Below are 20009 nucleotides of genomic sequence, written 5' to 3' on the forward strand. Positions count from 1 at the left end.
TGGTACGGAAACAACTGGTTCTCCCGTAGCACTCTCCATACAGTGACGTGGTCAACGTTACCTTTTACAGCAGCAACTTCTCTGATGCTGACATTAGGGTTATCGTCAACTGCACGAAGAATTGCCTCGTCCATTGCAAGGTGTCCTCGTCGTTCTATGTCTTCCCCAGTCGCAAGTCATAGGCTGGAATGTTCCGTGCTCCCTAAGACGCCGATCAGTTGCTTCGAACGTCTTCCTGTCGGGACACCTTCGTTCTGGAAATCTGTCTCGATACAAACGTACCGCGCCATGGCTATTGCCCCGTGCTAATCCATACATCAAATGGGCATCTGCCAACTCCGCTCTCGTAAACATTGCACCGATTGCAAAACCACATTCGTGTTGAACACTAACCTGTTGATGCTACGTACTGATGTGCTTGATGCTAGTACAGTAGAGCAATGAGTCGCATGTCAACACAAGCACCGAAGTCAACATTACCTTCCTTCAATTGGGCCAACTGGCGGTGAATCGAGGAAGTACAGTACATACTGACGAAACTAAAATGAGCTCTAACATGGAAATTAAGCATTTCCGGACACATGTCCGCATAACATCTTTTCTTTATTTGTGTGTGAGGAATGTTTCCTGAAAATTTGGCCGTACCTTTTTGTAACACCCTGTATATGGCCGACCAGAGCAGTTTCTGAACTGCAGTAGTGCACTACTCATGGAAACAAAGTGATACCCTTCAAGATATTCATCCCAATCCAGACATCTAACTCACCTACAGATAAACTTATCCAGTTGTTTGCCATCTCACTTATAGTCTAACTGGCTTGTTATTTTTGTTTCAGTTGCTCTGCGTGAAGACTTGTTTGCTAAACCACATGCTTCAGTACCTCAGTGGTAAACAAAAAACAGAAGTCGTCTTTCTCTGTGTGGTATTTTGTCAATAACCTACTCAACAGCTGGTTCTCCTTGTGTAGCTTGGTGAAGCAAGTCAAAAACAGTATCATGTGACCATTCTTCTTCTGCAAACCACTCTTCACCACTTATAGCACAACTAGAAACACCAATATCCAGAGCGCAGGTACTGTTTAGACTACTATCGTTACCATGGCGTGGCAGCAAATACGGTCACAGCCATGCACAATGCCTGAAACAAATTCATGATCTGGACCTTCATCAATTTCTGTTTCATAATTATCAGGATTGCCAGACAGTGAAAACAGCAACTCCAATGCTGCTTCTGGTGTGTATTTCTTTGTATAGACTTGCTTCTCAGAATTATTCCAAAAAAGGCAATGAACAGTTGCAATATGAATAATATAGGAGAAACTAATTTTCATAATGTGTTAACATTGATTCAAGTTTACTTACCACAATGATTAAAACAATCGTAGGAACTCTATTACCACACAATAAAGAAATGAGCCAAGACACGTCACACTAGTGTGCACTGTAGAAATAAAGCAATGTGTTTGGGCTCTACATGTGACAAATTTAGTGATGTCATGATAGATTGTTGCAGCATTTTTATACTCACCTTGTATAGTTTTTTAATACACCTTGTACAGTGTACTACCATAAGACATCAGACACATTCCTAAGAGCCAAGTAAAACTATCGAACTGGTGGTAAGTATACTTCCCACAGTCCACAAAAAGAGAGATTAATTCTGTGCTAACTACATGTCCCATTTGTCATGAAAAAATTGCTTTGATGGTGCACATACTCCCTACTGGCCTTTAAAACAATCTTATTTGGTGGTCTGTATACTTCCCATGGCCCCTGTAAGGTACAAGAGACACTTCAAAACAATTAAAATCTATATTTCATAACACATACAAAATACAGCTACTGCTGCGAACTACTACTAGATGCCAGGAGTGTACAGAGCTAGTACGTCATGTTTTTGTGGTCTTCAGTTTGAAGACTGGTTTGATGCAGCTCTCCAAGCTACTCTACCCTGTGTAAGCCTCTTCATCTCTGAGTACCGTATTTACTCGAATCTAAGCCACACTTTTTTCCGGTTTTTGTAATCCCATTGGTAGGTGCCGCCACAACTAAGTTCTGCCGTCGAATATATGTAGCGCTACACAAAGATAAATACTGGTGCCAAAACCTCTGCGTCAGTAAATAAATTAAAAACAAAAAAAAAGAAAAGTGGAAGATGAGCTTTTTCTCCACTCCGAGTTTCGACCACTGCATTTTCATACATTATCCAACGAAGTAAATACAAATTCCGTATTGTTCATCTTCGAATGTCGCAGCATTTCAATGTACTACGAAAATCTGACTGGCAAGACTGTTTGGGATGTTTGTCAGAACTCTACGTTCTGAATTTTTCCTACCTGTGAGAAGAGATGGTTGCTAATAGGAAGTTTTATGTATTGTGAATCATATGCAGTATTCTCTTCACCATAAGAATAATACGAATATAAACATTTTGCCATGTTTTGTTTCGTGTTTGCTGCTATCTCATTTAAATCCTGTCTGCCTAATAAACTACGAAACTAGTGTGTGAGAACAGCAAACGAGGAAGAATATACATATCATGTCACGTTTATATTCGTATTATTCTTATACCTAATAGTGGTAGAGTCAGAAATGAACGGCAATTGACTAGATTTTTAAATCTAAGATGACTAATTTCTGTGCAGAATATAAGGTACTGAAGAGGCGTCTGCAAAGATTTTCAAACGGAGAAAAATTTTCGTTAAACTCTTGTTCAGAACATCTTCTATCATACGCAGTCTATTATTTGGTTCTTGTTGATCATTATCGAAGAAAGCAGCAGTGTAAGTAACAACAAACAGCAGTCTTTTGCCATTTTTTCGCTAATGAGACGATTCCTCTCTTGTTTTTTAATTGTAAGCGGCGGTAGCGTGCACAAAAGCAAGCCATGCCACGAGCGGCGACAGGTCGTAAACACACATTATCAAAATGCGACAAACAATACATGACACAGTACAGTAATGCATTTTCAACTTAGAGTGACATAAACACCTAAAACAAAGAGAACGACACTTAACAGATCAAAGAAAAATAAGCAATCAATTCAAACCATACGAAGCACGTGAAAAAGGAATGGTACCCGTATAAATACGGACGGAGCGCCTGACACATAGCAATGGCTACCTGGTAAAGCTTAACTGCTAAGCTTACGGCTCGAAGCAAACTACTGTAGCTGTATCGTCATTCATTCGACCTAAATTGTGTCTCATATTACAATGGACCAACTTTGTTTCGATTTGGAGGTGCGGCCTAAAACTTTTCTCTCCCCTTGAAATTTCGAGTCTCAAATTTCAGGTGTGGCTTAGATTAGGGAATTTTTTTTCCCCTTAATTTCGAGTCTCATTTTTCAGGTGGGGCTTAGATTTGAGTGCGGCTTAGATTCGAGTAAGTACGGTAACTAATGCACCCTACATCCTTCTGAATCTGCTTACTGTACAAATCTCTTGGTCTCCCTCTACAATTTTTACCCCCCACACTTCCCTCCATTACTAAACTGGTGATCCCTTGATGTCACAGAACATACCCTACAAATTGATCCTTTCTCCTAGTCAGATTGTGCAACAAATTTCTTTGCTGCCCAATTCTGTTCAGTTCGTCCTCATTAGTTAAGTGATCCTCTCATCTAATCTTCAGCATTCTTCTTTAGCACCACATTTCAAAATCTCCTGCTCTCTTCTCATCTAAACTGTTCATTGTTCATATTTCACTTCAGTACATGGCTACACTCCATACAAATACTTTCAGAAAATGCTTCTTGACACTTAAACCTATACTTGATGTTAACAGATCTATGCTTCATGTTAACAAATTTCCTTCTTCAGAAATGCTTTTCTTGCCATTGCCACTCTACATTTTACATCCTCTTCTAATCAGCCACCATCAGTTATTTTGCTGCGGAAATAGCAAAACTCGTGCACTACTTTTAGTGTTTTTTTTCTTCTCTAATCTAATTCCCTCAGCATCATCTGATTTAATTCGACTACATCCCATTATTCTTGTTTTGCTTTTGTTGTTCTTCATCTCATATCCTCCTTTCAAAACTCTGTCCATTCTGTTGAGCTGCTCTTTCAGCTCCTTTGCTGTCTTTGACAAAATTACAATGTCATTGGCAAACTTCAAAGCTTTTGTTTCTTCTTCCTGGACTTTAACACTTTGTGCATCACATTTAGAAAAAAATTGGGGAAATTTTTTTTGTGATGAATATTTACTGTATATGTTGCACATATGCCATATTCATTGCAAAAGTTCTTTTGAAGCTATTGGTTAATAAATAAAATAATGATTCCAAATGGCATCATTAGAAATTACATAATAATTACTCAAAAAAATGCATACATAACTGTATTGTAAACTTACCATATTTCTTTCCCTTGCCCTTGAGGAACTACGTAAAGTTGGTTCCATAACCAAGAATTTCAGTATACACAGAATAAAACTAAACACAACAGTTATTGTTCACTCACAAATGCAGAAGCACAACTCACGACACTACTCTGTTCTGCATTTCAAACAAACGGCGAGTCATGAAAGCAAACGCCACTGTGATCTGTTGGCCACACTTGGAACCATATGAAGTGATACCAAACGGTATCATTGAAGCATTGGGAAGCTCAAAAAAGCCAGGAATACTTAATGATGCCATTTAGAATCGCAGGCGCATAAAGGGTTAATTCCTACTCCAAATGTTTCTTTTATTTCCTTTACTGCTTACTTAAAGTGCAGATCGAACAACATAGTGGATAGGCTACAACCCTGTCTCACTCCCTTTTCAACCACTGCTTTCCTTTACATCCCACAACTCTTATTACTGCCGTTTGGTTTTTGTACAAGCTGTAAGTAACCTTTCACTCCCTGTGTTTTATCCTTGCTACCCTCAGAATTTTGAGGTTATTTCAGAGAACATTGTCAAAAGCTTTCTCTAATTCTATCAATGCTACAAATGTAAATTTGCCTTTCCTTAACCTATATTCTCGCTAAGTCGTAGGGTCAGTATTGCCTTGCATGTTCCTACATTTCTCCAGAATTGAAACTGATCTTCCCCAAGGTTGGCTTCTACCACTTTTTCCATTCTTCTGTAAAGAATATTCATGCTAGTATTTTACAACCACGACTTATTAATATTCAGTAATATTCACACCTGTCAGAACTTGCTCTCTTTGGAATTGGAATTATTATATTATTTTTGATGTCTGTGGGTATTTCACCTGTTTCATACATCTTGCTCGCCAGATGGAAGAGTTTTGTCATTGCTGGCTCTTCCAAGGCTATCATTAGTAGCAGTTTCAATGGAATGTCATCTACTCCTGGGGCCTTGTTTCACCTTAGGTTCTTCTGTATGCTGTCAAATTCTTCTAGCAGTACCATGTCTCCCAACTCATGTTCATCTACCACCTCTCAACTTTCCCTTCTTTGCTTAGGAGTGGTTTCCCATCTGTACTCTTGATATTCATACAGGTGGCTATCTTTTCCCCAAAGGCCTCCTTAACTTCCCTGTACACTGTATCTGTCTTTCCCCTAGTGACATATGCTTCTAAATACTTACATTTGTCCTCTAACCATTCCTGCTTAGCCATTTTTCATTTCCTGTCAATCTCCTTTTTTTTTAATGTTTTTATTCCCTGTTGCCAGCTTCATTTTCTGTATTTTTACATTTTCTCCTTTTATCAGTTAAATTCAATATCTCTTGTGTAATCCAAGGATTTCTGCTACACCTTCCCTTTTTTTTTTTACCTATTTCATCCTCTACTGGCTTCACTATGTCATCTCTCAAAGCTACCCATTCTTCTTCTACTGTATTCCTTTCTCCTGCTGTTGTCAATCAATCCCTAATGTTCCCTCTGAAACTCTCAACAACCTCTGGTTCTTTCAGTTTATCCAGGTCCCACCTCCTTAATTTCCTACCTTTTTGCAATTTCTTCAGTTTTAATCTACAGTTCATAACCAATAAATTATTGTCCGATTCCACATCTGTCCCTGGAAATGTCTTACAATTTAAAAGCTGGTTCTGAAATCGCTGCCTAATCATTATATAAACAATCTGAAACCTTCTGGCGTCTCCAGGTCCTTCTTTTACATTTCTTAAACCAAGTGTTGGCGGAGATTAAATTACGCTCTGTGCAGAATTCTACCACGTGGCTTCCTCTTTCATTCCTTACCCCCATTCCATATTCACCTACTACGTTTCCTTCTCTTCCTTTTCCTCCTATTGAAATCCAGTCACCCATTACTATTAAATTTTCGTCTCCCTTCACTATCTGAATAATTTCTTTTATCTCACCATACATTTCATCAATCTCTTTGTCATCTGCGGAGCTAGTTCGCATATAATCTTTTACTACTGTGCTAGGTGTGGGCTTCATATCTATATTGGCCACGATAATGTATTCACTATGCTGTTTGTAGTAGCTTACCCGCTGTTCTGTTTACTTATTCATTATTAAACCTACACCAGCATTATCCCTATTTGATTATGTGTTTACAAACCTGTGCACACCTGACGAGAAGTCCTGTTCTTCCTGCCACCAAGCTTCACTGGTGCTAAGTATACTTCCCACTGCCTGTGAAGAGGTTAAAACTTCCGCGAAGACTAGGGTTGCTCCCATTATGAACTATTCAAGAAGGTACATATCTGCCCAGTGCTTTGTCCACTATTATTCTAAACATACACTGTGTGATCAAAAGTATCCGGACACCTGGCTGAAAATTACTTACAATTTCGTGGTGACCTCCATTGGTAATGGTAGAATTCAATATGGTGTTGGCCCACCCTTAGCCTTGATGACAGCTTCCACTCTCGCATGCATACGTTCAATCAGGTGCTGGAAGATTTCTTGGGGAATGGCTCCCCATTCCTCATGGAATGCTCCACTGAGGAGAGGTATCAATGTCGGTTGGTGAGGCCTGGCAAGTTGTCAGTGTTCCAAAACATCCCAAAGGTGTTCTATAGGATTCAGGTCAGGACCCTGTGCAGGCCAGTCCATTGCAGGGATGTTATGGTTGTGTAACCACGTGTTGAACGATGCAATCGCCATCCCCGAATTGCTCTTCAAGAGTGGGAAGCAAGAAGGTGATTAAAACATCAATGTAAGTCTGTGGTGAGATAGTGCCACACAAAACATCAAGGGGTGCAAGCCCCCTCCGTGAAAAACATGACCACACCATAACACTACCACCTCCTAATTTTACTGTTTGCAATGCACACACTGGCAGATGACGTTCACTTGTCTTTCGTCACATCCACACCCTGCCATCGGCTTGCCACATTGTGTACCGTGATTCATCAGTCCACACAATGTTTTTTCCACAGTTCAATCATCCAATGTTTACACACCTTACACCAAGCGAGGCATTGTTTGGCATTTACCGACATGATGTGTGGCTTCCGAGTAGCCACTCGACCATGAAATCCAAGTTTTCTCACCTCCCGCCTAACTGTCATGGTACTTGCAATGGCTCCTGATGCAGTTTGGCATTTCTGTGTGATGGTCTGGATAAATGTCTGCCTATTACACATTACAACCCTCTCCCACTGTTGGCGGTCTCTGTCAGTCAACAGACAAGGTTGGCCTGTACACTTTTGTGCTGTATGAGTCCCTTCACGTTTCCACTTCACTATACATCAGAAACAGTGGACCTAGGGATGTTTAGGAGTGTGGAAATCTCTCATACAGACGTATGACCCAAGTGTCACCCAGTCACCAGACCACATTCGAAGTCCGTGAGTTCCGCGGAGTGCCCTATTCTGCTCTCTCATGATGTCTAATGACTACTGAAGTCGTTAATATGCAGTAGGTGGCAGCACAACACACCTAATATAAAAAACTTCTGAAGGTGAAAGTGATGGTCAGGTACCCCAGTTATGAATTATTGCTCACCCATGAAAATGAACCTTGCCTCAGCAGTTTCAATTACAATATCACGAAATTAGAGTTTCTTTTCTACTGTAATGAATGAACACCTCCACTTCCTTCTTTTCTACATACTTAGATTTACTGAAACTTTTTTAACAAAGATAAAAATATCATTACCGAAATGGGGATACACTACTTCAGTAGACAGAGATACTGCAGGACAAGTAGGCAGATGGCTGGATCAAGTAAAGACGATTATTGTCCTACTTCTTCACATTATATTAAGAATGAAAGACTGCTGTGGATAGATACATCTACTCAAAGATGCAAGTAGTTAAGAAATGAATGAACAAATGAGATCACAAGTAAACTGACTAATGTTGGTGAAGAATGAATTACACTTAAAAATAAAAACAAAAAGCATATATTTTATTTGGAATATATACGCTTTACAGCATTTGAAACCTAAAAAAATATGAAAACAATTATGCATTAACAATGTGAGCAAAACACTGGAAAGTATTGTCCATTACTTCTAACATATGTAATTTATCTCTTGCTCATTTGATTTCAGATACCAGACAAACTGCAATAACTGTACTGCTTCCAGCAGTCAGAACTTTGCCCAAACATGTCATTTCTCTTTGGCACCAACTCTTCTGTAAGAATATGCATGTAATTCTGGTCTGTAAGCTCCACAGTTAGCAACATATTTACTTTCAATATGAAAGCACTGTAAACAGGTGTGAGAGAGAGCAAACAGGATATTTTCTATTTAAAGCTCCGTAAAACCCTGCGTGTGTGCTGACTCTTTGCTTCACGGAGTGCTTCTTCAAGTACTTGTGTAATATGAAGTAAATTATTTGGATCTGTTTGAAGGCAAATATTGCTAACACCCTTACCAGCTTCTGTCAATGTAAGATTCATTGTTATAAGGGGAGTTACCTGTTGCATTAATGATCTTGATGCTACCTGAAAAGGAGAGGAATACTTACAAACCATTTTTATCTCACGCATATTTTTTGTTGTAACAAAGAACAAATAATATGCTATATTACTTTCTCCCAAAGGCTTCAGTGTAATTGCAATTTATGGTAAACACATGATCAAACAGTGTAATGAGTATATTTCAAACAATGGAAAATCAGGATGGACTACTGGTAATATTGTAAGAAGGATACATTGCTACTCACCATACAGAGGAGAAGTTGAGTTGCAGATAAGTACAAGAAAACCATTGCTATACATTTGAGCTTTCAGCTAATAGGCGGCCGCCTCCTAACACACACACACACACACACACACACACACACACACACACACACACAGAGAGAGAGAGAGAGAGAGAGAGAGAGAGAGAGAGAGAGAGAGAGACTATTATGCCTGATGAGAGAATCAATCTGTGGGTGCCTGATGGGAGAAGCAATCTGTGGGCAGGAAGGGTTAAGAATGGGCTGGGGTGGGGAGGGGGAGGGAAAACAGGATGGGGGGAGGGAAAACAGGATGAGGGGAGGGAAAACAGTATAGGGGTGGGGGAGTGTGTAGTGCTGCTTGTAAGAGTATACAGACACATGGTAGGGAAAGGGTAAGACTGCTAGATTCATTCGTGAGGTTTGAGGGGGGAAGGGGAGCACAAAAAGGAGAGACGTAAAGGAGGGAGGTAACAGGCTTGTGGGCGTATTGATGGAATAGAAGGCTGTGCAGTGCTGGAGTGGTACAGGTAAGGATAGGTGGGTGAAGGACAGGGACTAGCACAGGTTGAGGCCAGGGGGGTTATGGGAACATAGGATATATTGCAGGGACAGTTCCCACTTGGGCAATTCAGAAAAATTGGTGTTGGTAGGAAGGATCCAGATGCCACATACTATGAAATAGTCAATGAACTGAAGCACAATATGTTGGGCAGCATGTTCAGCAACTGGGTGGTCCAGTTGTCTCTTGGTAACAGATTGTCAGTGGCTATCCATACAGACAGACAGCTTCTTATTCACATGCCAAAGTAGAAAGCAGCACATTAGTTGCAGCTTAGTTTGTATATCACATGACTGCTTTCAAAAGTACCCCTGCCTCTGATGGGGTAGGTGATGTCTGTGACCACACTGCAGCAAGTGATGGTGGTATGACAATGTATGCATTATGTCTATTTCAGGGATATGAGCCAGGAGGGAGGGTGGGAAGGATAACGGACAGGATATACCTTATATCAGGGTATGACAAGATTTAGTCAAAACCCTGGTGAAGTATGTGATTCAGATACTGGTTGGTACTGAGTCATGAGGGGAGTTCTCCTTTGTGGCCAGGTAGAGGGCATGTGGGAGGGGCAGGTGACTAGAGAGGTAAGGCATGGGAGATCTGTTTCTTTACAGGGGTGGGAGGGTAGTTTCAGCTTGCGAAAGCCTAAGCAGATCTCTGATATACTTGGCGAAGGACTCCTCATCACTACACATGTGATGTCCATAGGTGACTAGGCCGTATGGAACAGACAACTTGGTGTAGAATGGTTGGCAGCTGTCAAAGTGGAGGTATTGCTGGTGTTTGGTAGGTTGATTTGGACAGAAGTACTGATGTAGCCATTTTTGAGGTGGAGGTCAATGTTGGGGAAGGTGACATGTTGGGTTGAGGAGGAGCAGGTGAAGCGAATGGGGGAGATGATGTTAAGCTTCTGGAGAAATGTGAATAGGGTGTCCTCACCCTCATTCCAGACCATGGAGATGCCATCAATGAATCTGGACCACATGAAGCATTTGGGATTCTGAATGGTCATAAAGGATTTCTCTACATGGTCCATAAATAGGTTGGCATAGGATGGTGAAACACAGGTGGCCATTGCTGTATCATGGATTTGTTTGTATGTAATGCCTTCAAGGGCGAAGTAATTGTGACTGGGGATGGAGTTGGTCATGGTGACCAGGAAGGAGATTGTACATATGGAGACAGTCGGGCACTGGCAAAGGTAGTGTTCAATAGCAGTAAGGCCACAGACTTAAGGGATGTTAGTGCACAGGGAGGTGGCTTCATTAGTGGTAAAGGAACAGGAACTGTGGAGAGTTGGTGGAAGAAATTGTTAAAATCTTTTTATATATCAGAATACGTTATGAGTAATAGGAGAGAGCAGAGATTCTCTCAGTGGGAGCACAGAAACTAGCCACAATGGAATGCCCTGAGTACTGTAGTTGGTGTTTTGGACTTGTGACTGCTGCTGAATGGCACTGCATTGGGTTCAGTAATGAATTGCTGTTCTGTACTATCCCAGATCACTGTCGTCAGCAAGTATGGTGTTAAACTAGTTAAACATCCCATTCTCCAAATGTTTTGGGGAGGCTCAGTGGTATTACTCCTGATATCATGGTGTGGGGAACCATCAAGTATAACTTCAGACCATGGGTAGTAGGGACTAGAGACATCAGTGGGCATAACAGTACATCACAGACTGAATGCATCCCCACATGTGACCTCCCATGAGTCACTATTGTGGTGCCATTTTTTAATAGGGCAATACCCGCCCACATGACATGCATCTCTATGAACTGTCTGCGTGATGTTAAGGTACTTCCATGGCCAGCAAAATTTCCTGATCTGCCTCCAATACAACATGTGTGGAACCAGTCTGGATGTCAATTCTGCCCCAGTGTCAGTATTCAAGATATCAAGAACTAGTAACAACATTTGTGGGTCAGCTTGCCCCAGGAGAGGATACAACGGGGTGCAATATCATTCTTAAAAGTGGGCAGTGGGCGCATACTGCCACGTTCTTTGTATATTTGACTCAATTTTTTAATCACTGAAATAACGTCACATACACTCTCAACACATTCAGATTAGTTTCATTTCCTCCTCCCCTTCTAGGTCCTTCACTTGTAAGTGTATCTATAATCTAATTAAAATTATTCATTAGTCAATATCTGCTATAGGCCAGTACATCATGGCTGCAACAGTTGTCAGCTGCCTGTTGGATAAGACGCGCGCAAATTTAAATGCTTCAATCACTGATACACTGCAGGCTTACTAGAACATCAGGTACTGTGTTCTATTCAATCAAAGGAAATGAACAAGCACTTCGGTACCACTGGATAATTCATGCATGAAATTGAGAACACTGGCAGGAGGAACTAAGATCCTAAAAATGTAGTGTCAACATACAGACATTTTAAATCACACTATAGGTACCATCCTCATCTTAGTTTTCATTTAATGAAATGTCATTCCTACTCACACTGCTGTCTTTAAGCGGGCAGTACACACACACACACACACACACACACACACACACACACACACACACACACACACACACACACACAGTGAATATGACCACATCAGTTTGTGTTGTCAATGTAACTGTGTGGAATAATGCATCAACAGCTCAATACAAACAAGACAAAAAAGGAGAAAAGGGGAAGGGGAGAGGGAGGAGGAGGAGGAGGAGGAGGAGGAGAGGGAGGAGGATGGGTTAAGGGAGGGGGAGGAGGGGGAGGTGGAGAGGGAGTGGATGGGGGACGGGGAGAGAAAGGGAGTGAGGAGGAGAAAGGGAGGGGAGGGGAGGGGGAGAGAGGAGGAGGAGAGAGAGAGGAAGAGAAGGAGGTGAGGAGAGAGGAAGAGAAGGGGAGGGGGAGGGAGGAGGGGGAGGGAGGAGGAGATCAGCAGGAGATCAGGAGGAGATCAGGAGGAGATCAGGGGGAGATCAGGGGGAGAGGAGGGAGAGAGGAGGGGGCAGTCGTATAAGTAATAAATCTGGAAAGACAGCATCAGTCGAAGAGCAGCCGCACGTGCAGCAGCATCGAGATAGAATCCTGCATGGACCATTGGTGTTTTGCGGTGCAGTTTTGAACTTCACTCTTGCTAATAAGGATACGAATGAACACGGTAACAGCTGGGTCACCGTTGCTCTTGTACGTGGACCAAAAGTCGATAAAGTAAAAGGGCTATATAATTTCAATTCATGTGATGTCATCGCTTATCGGACATTTCAGATTTGTGAAGTTTTCAACAGAGATAAGGATTCATCGTATTGCATGTAGAGTATGCCTTTGGTTCTCAGGACCAGGAATCATCCTCAAATAAATGAATCTGAATTTGTCTCAGTGTGGGTGAAAGGTGTTGACAACTGTAAAAAGATCTTAAACAAACATAAAACTAGTTTTATGTGCAGCACTATGTTTTCTTTTATTGTGGCTTCTTGAGCAATTTGTTTTATAGTTTTTAATATTATCAAAAGTGTTTATTACTTATTTCATTATCTACAATAGTGGCACTAGACCATATGTCAACTACTGTCTCTTAACTCTTCCTCTTTTTAACGATCTGAATTTGTTGTGTTCTATTTCACTGCTTTTTATTACTGTAATGTCTTTTATATGTTATAAACTCATTACAGACTTCAACTATCGTATCCCCCTTTACTTTATGCTGTTCAATTAATTATTGAAAACTAGGGTATGCCGACATTAGTGACATCTGGTGAACTTACAACACAAACATTTTGTGGCTACTGTACGGCAGCTTGTTTTGAACAGTAGTGCTACTGATAACATGACTTGTGCCTATGATGTTATTTATGTACATTTGACGATGCTGGTGCTGATTTTGCATTTAACATTTGATGAGGCCACTATGGCTGCAGTACATTAGGACTTTGTTTCTATAAACAGGTATGCCTCTTCATACTTAAAGCGCCCTAATGCATATATTTGTCAGTAGTACTTTTCATTATGATCTACTTCTTGTTTTTAAGCTGTAGACAATCTGTGAGTGTATTTATGTTTTTTCCCATTTTTGCTGCAGATCTGATGATGGTCATTATTGACCAAAACCGGTAATCTGTTCACAAAAAGTTTGTGACAGTAGACGTAAATAAAAAAAAACCTTCTCTCTCATTCACTTCATCTGGTCCCCCTCTACCCAAAAAACCACCTTCCTGGACATTGACCTCCACTTCTCTAATGGCTCCACCCACGTCTCTGTCCACATTAAACCCACCAACAGTATCTGCATTTTTGACAACCTACAGCATGCTGAAGAAGGCCTTCATCACTGACAGGCTATACCCCAAATCTAATCTGCAAACAGATTTCCCATGCCATATTCCTACAAAGCGACAATCACCCCCCCCCCTCCCCAAGAAGTAGCTACAAAGGAGTGTGCCCCTTGTGACTTTGAGCAAAAAAGGCAGTCATCAGAACAGCACACAACGTCCTCTCCTTGACCAAAGAAAGTACATTATTCAAAATCCAAAACAAAAGTGATGCTCATTGCCTTTTCTGCCAACAAATGTGGTGTTGCACCATTAACACTTTGCTGTCGGCACGTCTTGTACAAATTTATTTGTTTGGCCCCAGCAGCACTAATTTGGATTACTGGGCTTGTCGCTGGCCACTTGTCACCTTTCTGTTGATGACAAGCTTCAAACGCATTGACTTTTGCATGCTTTAATTTTCAAGAAATCCTCCATTTTGCCGTATTGTTCCAAAAATTCAAATTTTCTTTTCAAGTAAATTTTCTACAAGTTCTACACTGTAGAAATAATATCCATGCAGAGGTGATGCCACTTTCGATCAGAAGGTGTCACTTTCCATCAGAAGGTGTCACTTTCCATCAGAAGGTGTCAATAGTTCCGTCACTGTTTTTGCTAAAGGCTGTCCAGCGCCGGAATATATCTTAACCCTTTCATGGTTGGTAGGTCATATATGTCCCACTAACTTTGAGTGCCAGTGCGAGTGTCGGGATATATGTTACCCAGCTCTGCATGGTGCTGCCAACTAGGGACGACTGTACTGAACCTGAGAAAAAAATCGGGACTGCACTGCAAAGGCAGGAGTGCTAGTTCTGCAAGGTTTGCAGAAGAGCTTCTGTAAAGTTTGGAAGGTAGGAGACGAGATACTGGCAGAAGTAACGCTGTGGAGATGGGGCGTGAGTCGCGCTTGGGTAGCTCAGTTGGTAGAGCACTTGCCCGCGAAAGGCAAAGGTCCCGAGTTCGAGTCTCGATCCGGCACACAGTTTTAATCTGCCAGGAAGTTTCATATCAGCGCACACTCCACTGCAGAGTGAAAATCTCATTCTGAGAACAAAAGTTGTTTGCACTGCTTGTGGTGTACCACTCTTTTTTTTCTTTTTTTTTTTCCCCCCCCAAGTTTCATGGAATGTTAAGTTTTGTAAGTATTGGTCATGTATCATGAAAACTGAAATGTAATGAACATTTTTTACACTGGCTCTACACAAATAAAAAGATTACATGCATGTATAATTTATAGTTATTTTATTCTCCACAAACTCCAGTTTATGGCTAAAAAAAATAAAATTACAAAATCAGTCAGTCAGCAGAAAAAGTATCTCACGTTGGTTTACGGGACACATATGTCCCACTTCCTGTTGTGAAAAAAATGGAGAACTTAAAAAGTATTTTGGTGGTGAAAATATAATAATGGGACTGAAAAGAAAACATTATCACCTTAATATTTTAAAAATCTGTAAAAAATGAATTTTATCCATGAAAGGGTTAAATGAGGAAATGTATCCCATACTCTAATCTCTCAGCATCCGAATGAGTATGCCGTATTTTGTAATTTTCTATGATTTGTAAACTTTAAAACTTGACCGTCCATGCCTCGGTGTTTTGACTTAGGTTAAACATCTCTTTAAACTTCTTGGAAAAAATAATCAATTACGAATTGCACTTTGACAAGCTGGTCGGCAATATCTGATTTATTGTTGTAGTCAGAAAAATGTAAAAATGATAATATTTGTCTGAATCGGTTGCAGGACACTGTTTTGCGAAATGGTGGTGTGTCAATCAACAGCTTTGTTGACCAATAATCATCAATCCTTGATATTTTACCATTCCCATAAGGATAGCAAGCCCAAACCATTTTCTAAGTTCGGGTTGCGCAATGTCAACAAATTTGGCATTTTTTAAATCCAGTTTCCTTCTATTGCAATTTTGACTGTAGTACTTGTTGGTTTCGTTGCTAATATATTCAAATAGATCGGTCCCAATATATAATTTTACAATATTCTTGATGCTCTGTGTATCTTTGGGAAATATGTTTGGACCCATGATCCTTCAAATTTATTATTGGTCCTCAGTAAATCGAAGTCTGACCACTGTGCACTGTCTTCTTCATCCGATTCAGCCAAATCAGTTGGCAATTGTAGCATTTGCCACATTTTTCTTGGACGTATTTGACTATCTTTCTACGATTCTGCTTCACTTCAAACTTTTTTTATATCCAATGTCTTCTTCCCGATCGGCTAAGTCGTCCAGAAAGTCAGACAAGACGTTCGTGCATTCTGCGTAAAGAATCATATTGTCTCTTTCGTCCGCAATGCTGAAAGGGCTCAAGTACTTATAAAAACAAAAATCTTGTTGATGTATGTGTAACTTATTGTTACCTAAACAAAACATCAACAGAATGCAAAAGTTCCTAAGTGCCGTTGATGGCCACTGCATGATACTATGCTCATGACACCACTGTGGTGTCGCCAGCCACTGAGCGATGCTATGCAGATGACACAACTGTGGTGTCGCTGGCCATTGACTGCTATTTTGCGCACAACACCACTGTGGTGTCGCTGGACGACATAGCATTAATTTGTATCAGCTGGACAAACTTAACAGACTTTCTATGTGCAGGTTATGAAATGAGTAAGGGGAGCAATCTGAAGAAAAGTCCAGTGAAATGGCAAGGACGATGGACACTGAATCATAACAATGCTCCCTCCCATACATCACTTGCTATGGGGACATGGCTCACAGATATGAACATTCTGCTCCTCTATCAGCCTCCCTACTCACTGGATTTATCATTGGCAAATTTCTGGCTCTTTCACAAAATGGAAAAGGGCCTCAAAGCTAACTGCTTTGCCTTGTAGAAGATATCAAAACCAACCTTATGGCTAAACTTCACAAGCACCAAAACAGGACTTTCATCATTGTTTCCAGCAATGGAAAGAATGGAGAAGTGTGTGTGTGTGTGTGTGTGTGTGTGTGTGTGTGTGTGTGTGTGTGTGTGTGTTTTAAAGGAGCCTATTTTGAAGGTGATTAAGTAAATATGTACCTATATTGTGGTAATACATAGTTATAACAAAATTCCAGGAATTTCTGACTGCCCCTCCTATGTCAGTATGACTACCAACGACTTGTCCAGCAGGATGAATGGCCACTGCCAAACAGTTGTCAAGAAGAAAGTTGACCTAAAGTTAACCAACTGGTGACACAACATGCAGCTGAGCATAACATGCTCAGTTTAAATAGCTGCTTCACTACCTGGACCTTCTGGTTCTTTCCCTCCGACACCAGCTTCTCTGAATTACGCAGATGGAAATTATCTTTAAAACACATCCTCTGCTCCCGTTATCCTCCTAGCCTCAATCTCAGGTCCCTGCATCCTCCACCCAACAGCTCCGCCTTCCTTCAACCTGTCACTCCATTCCAGTTCACAGTCCCATGTCACCTTCATCTTGTGCTGCTCTCCACTAGCTCTTACAATCATGCATTACATACTTAGTCCACATACCTGCCACCCATCCCTCCCAAATTGCTAGCCGGCAAACCGACTGCCTCCCAACAACCTACAAGCCACCCCCCCCCCACCCATTCCTCCTCCCTGTCACCCACCTCCGACTCCCTCTACCCATCCCACCCAAACTGACCCAACCCTACCCAACACTAACATTAAACCTAACACTACCACACCACCACCACAATCACAACCTGTCCACCTGTCAAAATACAGTATTGACACTGTTTGTCCAACTGACATCACATAGGGGGACAGCCGTGTGTGTGTGTGGATAAATTTCTAAGAACATATATGATCATACCCTGTCAGTGTGATAATCACCTGTAGAGCTTCAACAACTCAAAGGTTCTGAGCATGAGCACTTGCATTTGCTTGAGTTTTTGTTTGTGGCCACATCTGAAGACATTGCAGAAGTGGCATGGTGATAAGTGAGATAAATTGATACACACAACATGGTTGTGCCAACAGCGGGAAAGTGTGACTTGTAAATGCAGCAATGGTGAGTTTTGTAAATGCAGCAATGGCGAGTTTTTATTATGCGACAGCAATAAAATCTTCACATTTTCGTCTGCAGCTGAAGAAATCTTATCTTTTTACAGAAAAAGATGAATTTGCAAAATGCTTAGTGAGCTACAAGACACTAGATGATGTTGTTTGTTGTTGTTGTTGTTGTTGTTGTTGTGCTCTTCAGTCCTGAGACTGGTTTGATGCAGCTCTTCATGCTACTCTATCCTGTGCAAGCTTCTTCACCTCACAGTACCTGCTGCAGCCTACATCCTTCTGAATCTGCTTAGTGTATTCATCTCTTGGTCTCCCTCTACGATTTTTACCCTCCATGCTGCCCTCCAATAATAAATTGGTGATCCCTTTATGCCTCAGAACATGTCCTACCAACTGATCCCTTCTTCTAGTCAAGTTGTGCCACAAACTCTTCTACCCAATTCTATTCAATACCTCCTCATTAGTTATGTGATAGACCCACCTAATCTTCAGCATTCTTCTGTAGCACCACATTTTGAAAGATTCTATTCTCTTCTTGTCTAAACTATTTATCGTCCATGTTTCACTTCCATACATGGCTGCACTCCATACAAATACTTTCAGAAATGACTTCCTGACACTTAAATCAATACTCGATGTTAACAAATTTCTCTTCTACAGAAACACTTTCCTTGCCATTGCCAGTCTACATTTTATATCCTCTCTACTTTGACCATTGTCAGTTATTTTGCTCCCCAAATAGCAAAACTCCTTTACTACTTTAAGTGTCTCATTTCCTAATCTAATTCCCTCAGCATCACCCGATTTAATTCGACTACATTCCATTATCCTCGATTTTGCTTTTGTCGATGTTCATCTTATACCCTCCTTTCAAGACACTGTCCATTCCATTCAACTGCTCTTCCAAGTCCTTTGCTGTCTCTGACAGAATTACAATGTCATCGGCAAACCTCAGAGTTTTTATTTCTTCTCCATGGATTTTAATACCTACTCCAAACATTTATTTTGTTTCCTTTACTGCTTGCTCAATATACAGATTGAATAGCATCGGGGAGAGGCTACAACCCTGTCTCACTCCCATCCCAACCACTGCTTCCCTTTCATGCCCCTCGACTCTTATAACTGCCATCTGTTTTCTGTACAAATTGTAAATAGCCTTCCACTCCCTGTATTTTACTCCTGCCACCTTCAGAATTTGAAAGAGAGTATTCCAGTCAACATTGTCAAAAGCTTTCTCTAAGTCTACAAATGCTAGAAACGTAGGTTTACCTTTCTTTATCCTTTCTTCTAAGATAAGTCGTAGGGTCAGTATTGCCTCACGTGTTCCAACATTTCTGCGGAATCCAAACTGATCTTCGCCGAGGTCGGCTTCTACCAGTTTTTCAATTCGCCTGTAAGGAATTCGTGTTAGTATTTTGCAGCTGTGACTTATTAAACTGATAGTTCGGTAATTTTCACATCTGTCAACACCTGCTTTCTTTGGGATTGGAATAATTATATTCTTCTTGAAGTCTGAGGGTATTTTGCCTGTCTCATACATCTTGCTCACCAAATGGTAGAGTTTTGTCAGGACCTGCTCTCCCAAGGCCGTCAGTAGTTCCAATGGAATGTTGTCTACTCCCGAGGCCTTGTTTCGACTCAGGTCTTTCAGTGCTCTGTGAAACTCTTCACGCAGTATCATATCTCCCATTTCATCTTCATCTACATCCTCTTCCATTTCCATAATATTGTCCTCAAGTACACTGCCCTTGTTTAGACCCTCTATATACTCCTTCCACCTTTCTGCTTTCCCTTCTTTGCTTAGAACTGGGTTTGCATCTGAGCTCTTGATATTCATGCATGTGGTTCTCTTTTCTCCAAAGGCCTCTTTAATTTTCCTGTAGGCAGTATCTATCTTACCCCTCGTGAGCTAAGTCTCTACATCCTTACATCTGTCCGCTAGCCATCCCTGCTTAGCCATTTTGCACTTCCTGTCGATCTCATTTTTGAGATGTTTGTATTCCTTTTTGCCTGCTTCACTTGTTGCATTTTTGTATTTTCTCCTTTCATCATTTAAATTCAGTATCTCTTCTGTTACCCAAGGACTACTACTAGCCCTCGTCTTTTTACCTACTTGATCCTCTGCTGCCTTCATTATTTCAGT

General features: G+C 41.0%; 1 protein-coding gene across 1 annotated transcript in view; it reads right to left on the reverse strand.

Moving 5' to 3' along the window:
* Positions 1-8258: 8258 nt before the first annotated feature.
* LOC126162415 (COMM domain-containing protein 2) overlaps positions 8259-20009 on the reverse strand; it is a 45005-nt gene continuing 33254 nt past the window's right edge. Inside the window, exon 5 of the mRNA XM_049918913.1 lies at positions 8259-8822. Within this exon, the coding sequence (XP_049774870.1) occupies positions 8622-8822 (201 nt within the window). The 3' untranslated portion in view covers positions 8259-8621. The remainder of the gene's footprint in view (positions 8823-20009) is intronic.

The sequence above is a fragment of the Schistocerca cancellata genome, chromosome 2, assembly GCF_023864275.1.
Source record: "Schistocerca cancellata isolate TAMUIC-IGC-003103 chromosome 2, iqSchCanc2.1, whole genome shotgun sequence".
Classification (NCBI taxonomy): domain Eukaryota; kingdom Metazoa; phylum Arthropoda; class Insecta; order Orthoptera; family Acrididae; genus Schistocerca; species Schistocerca cancellata.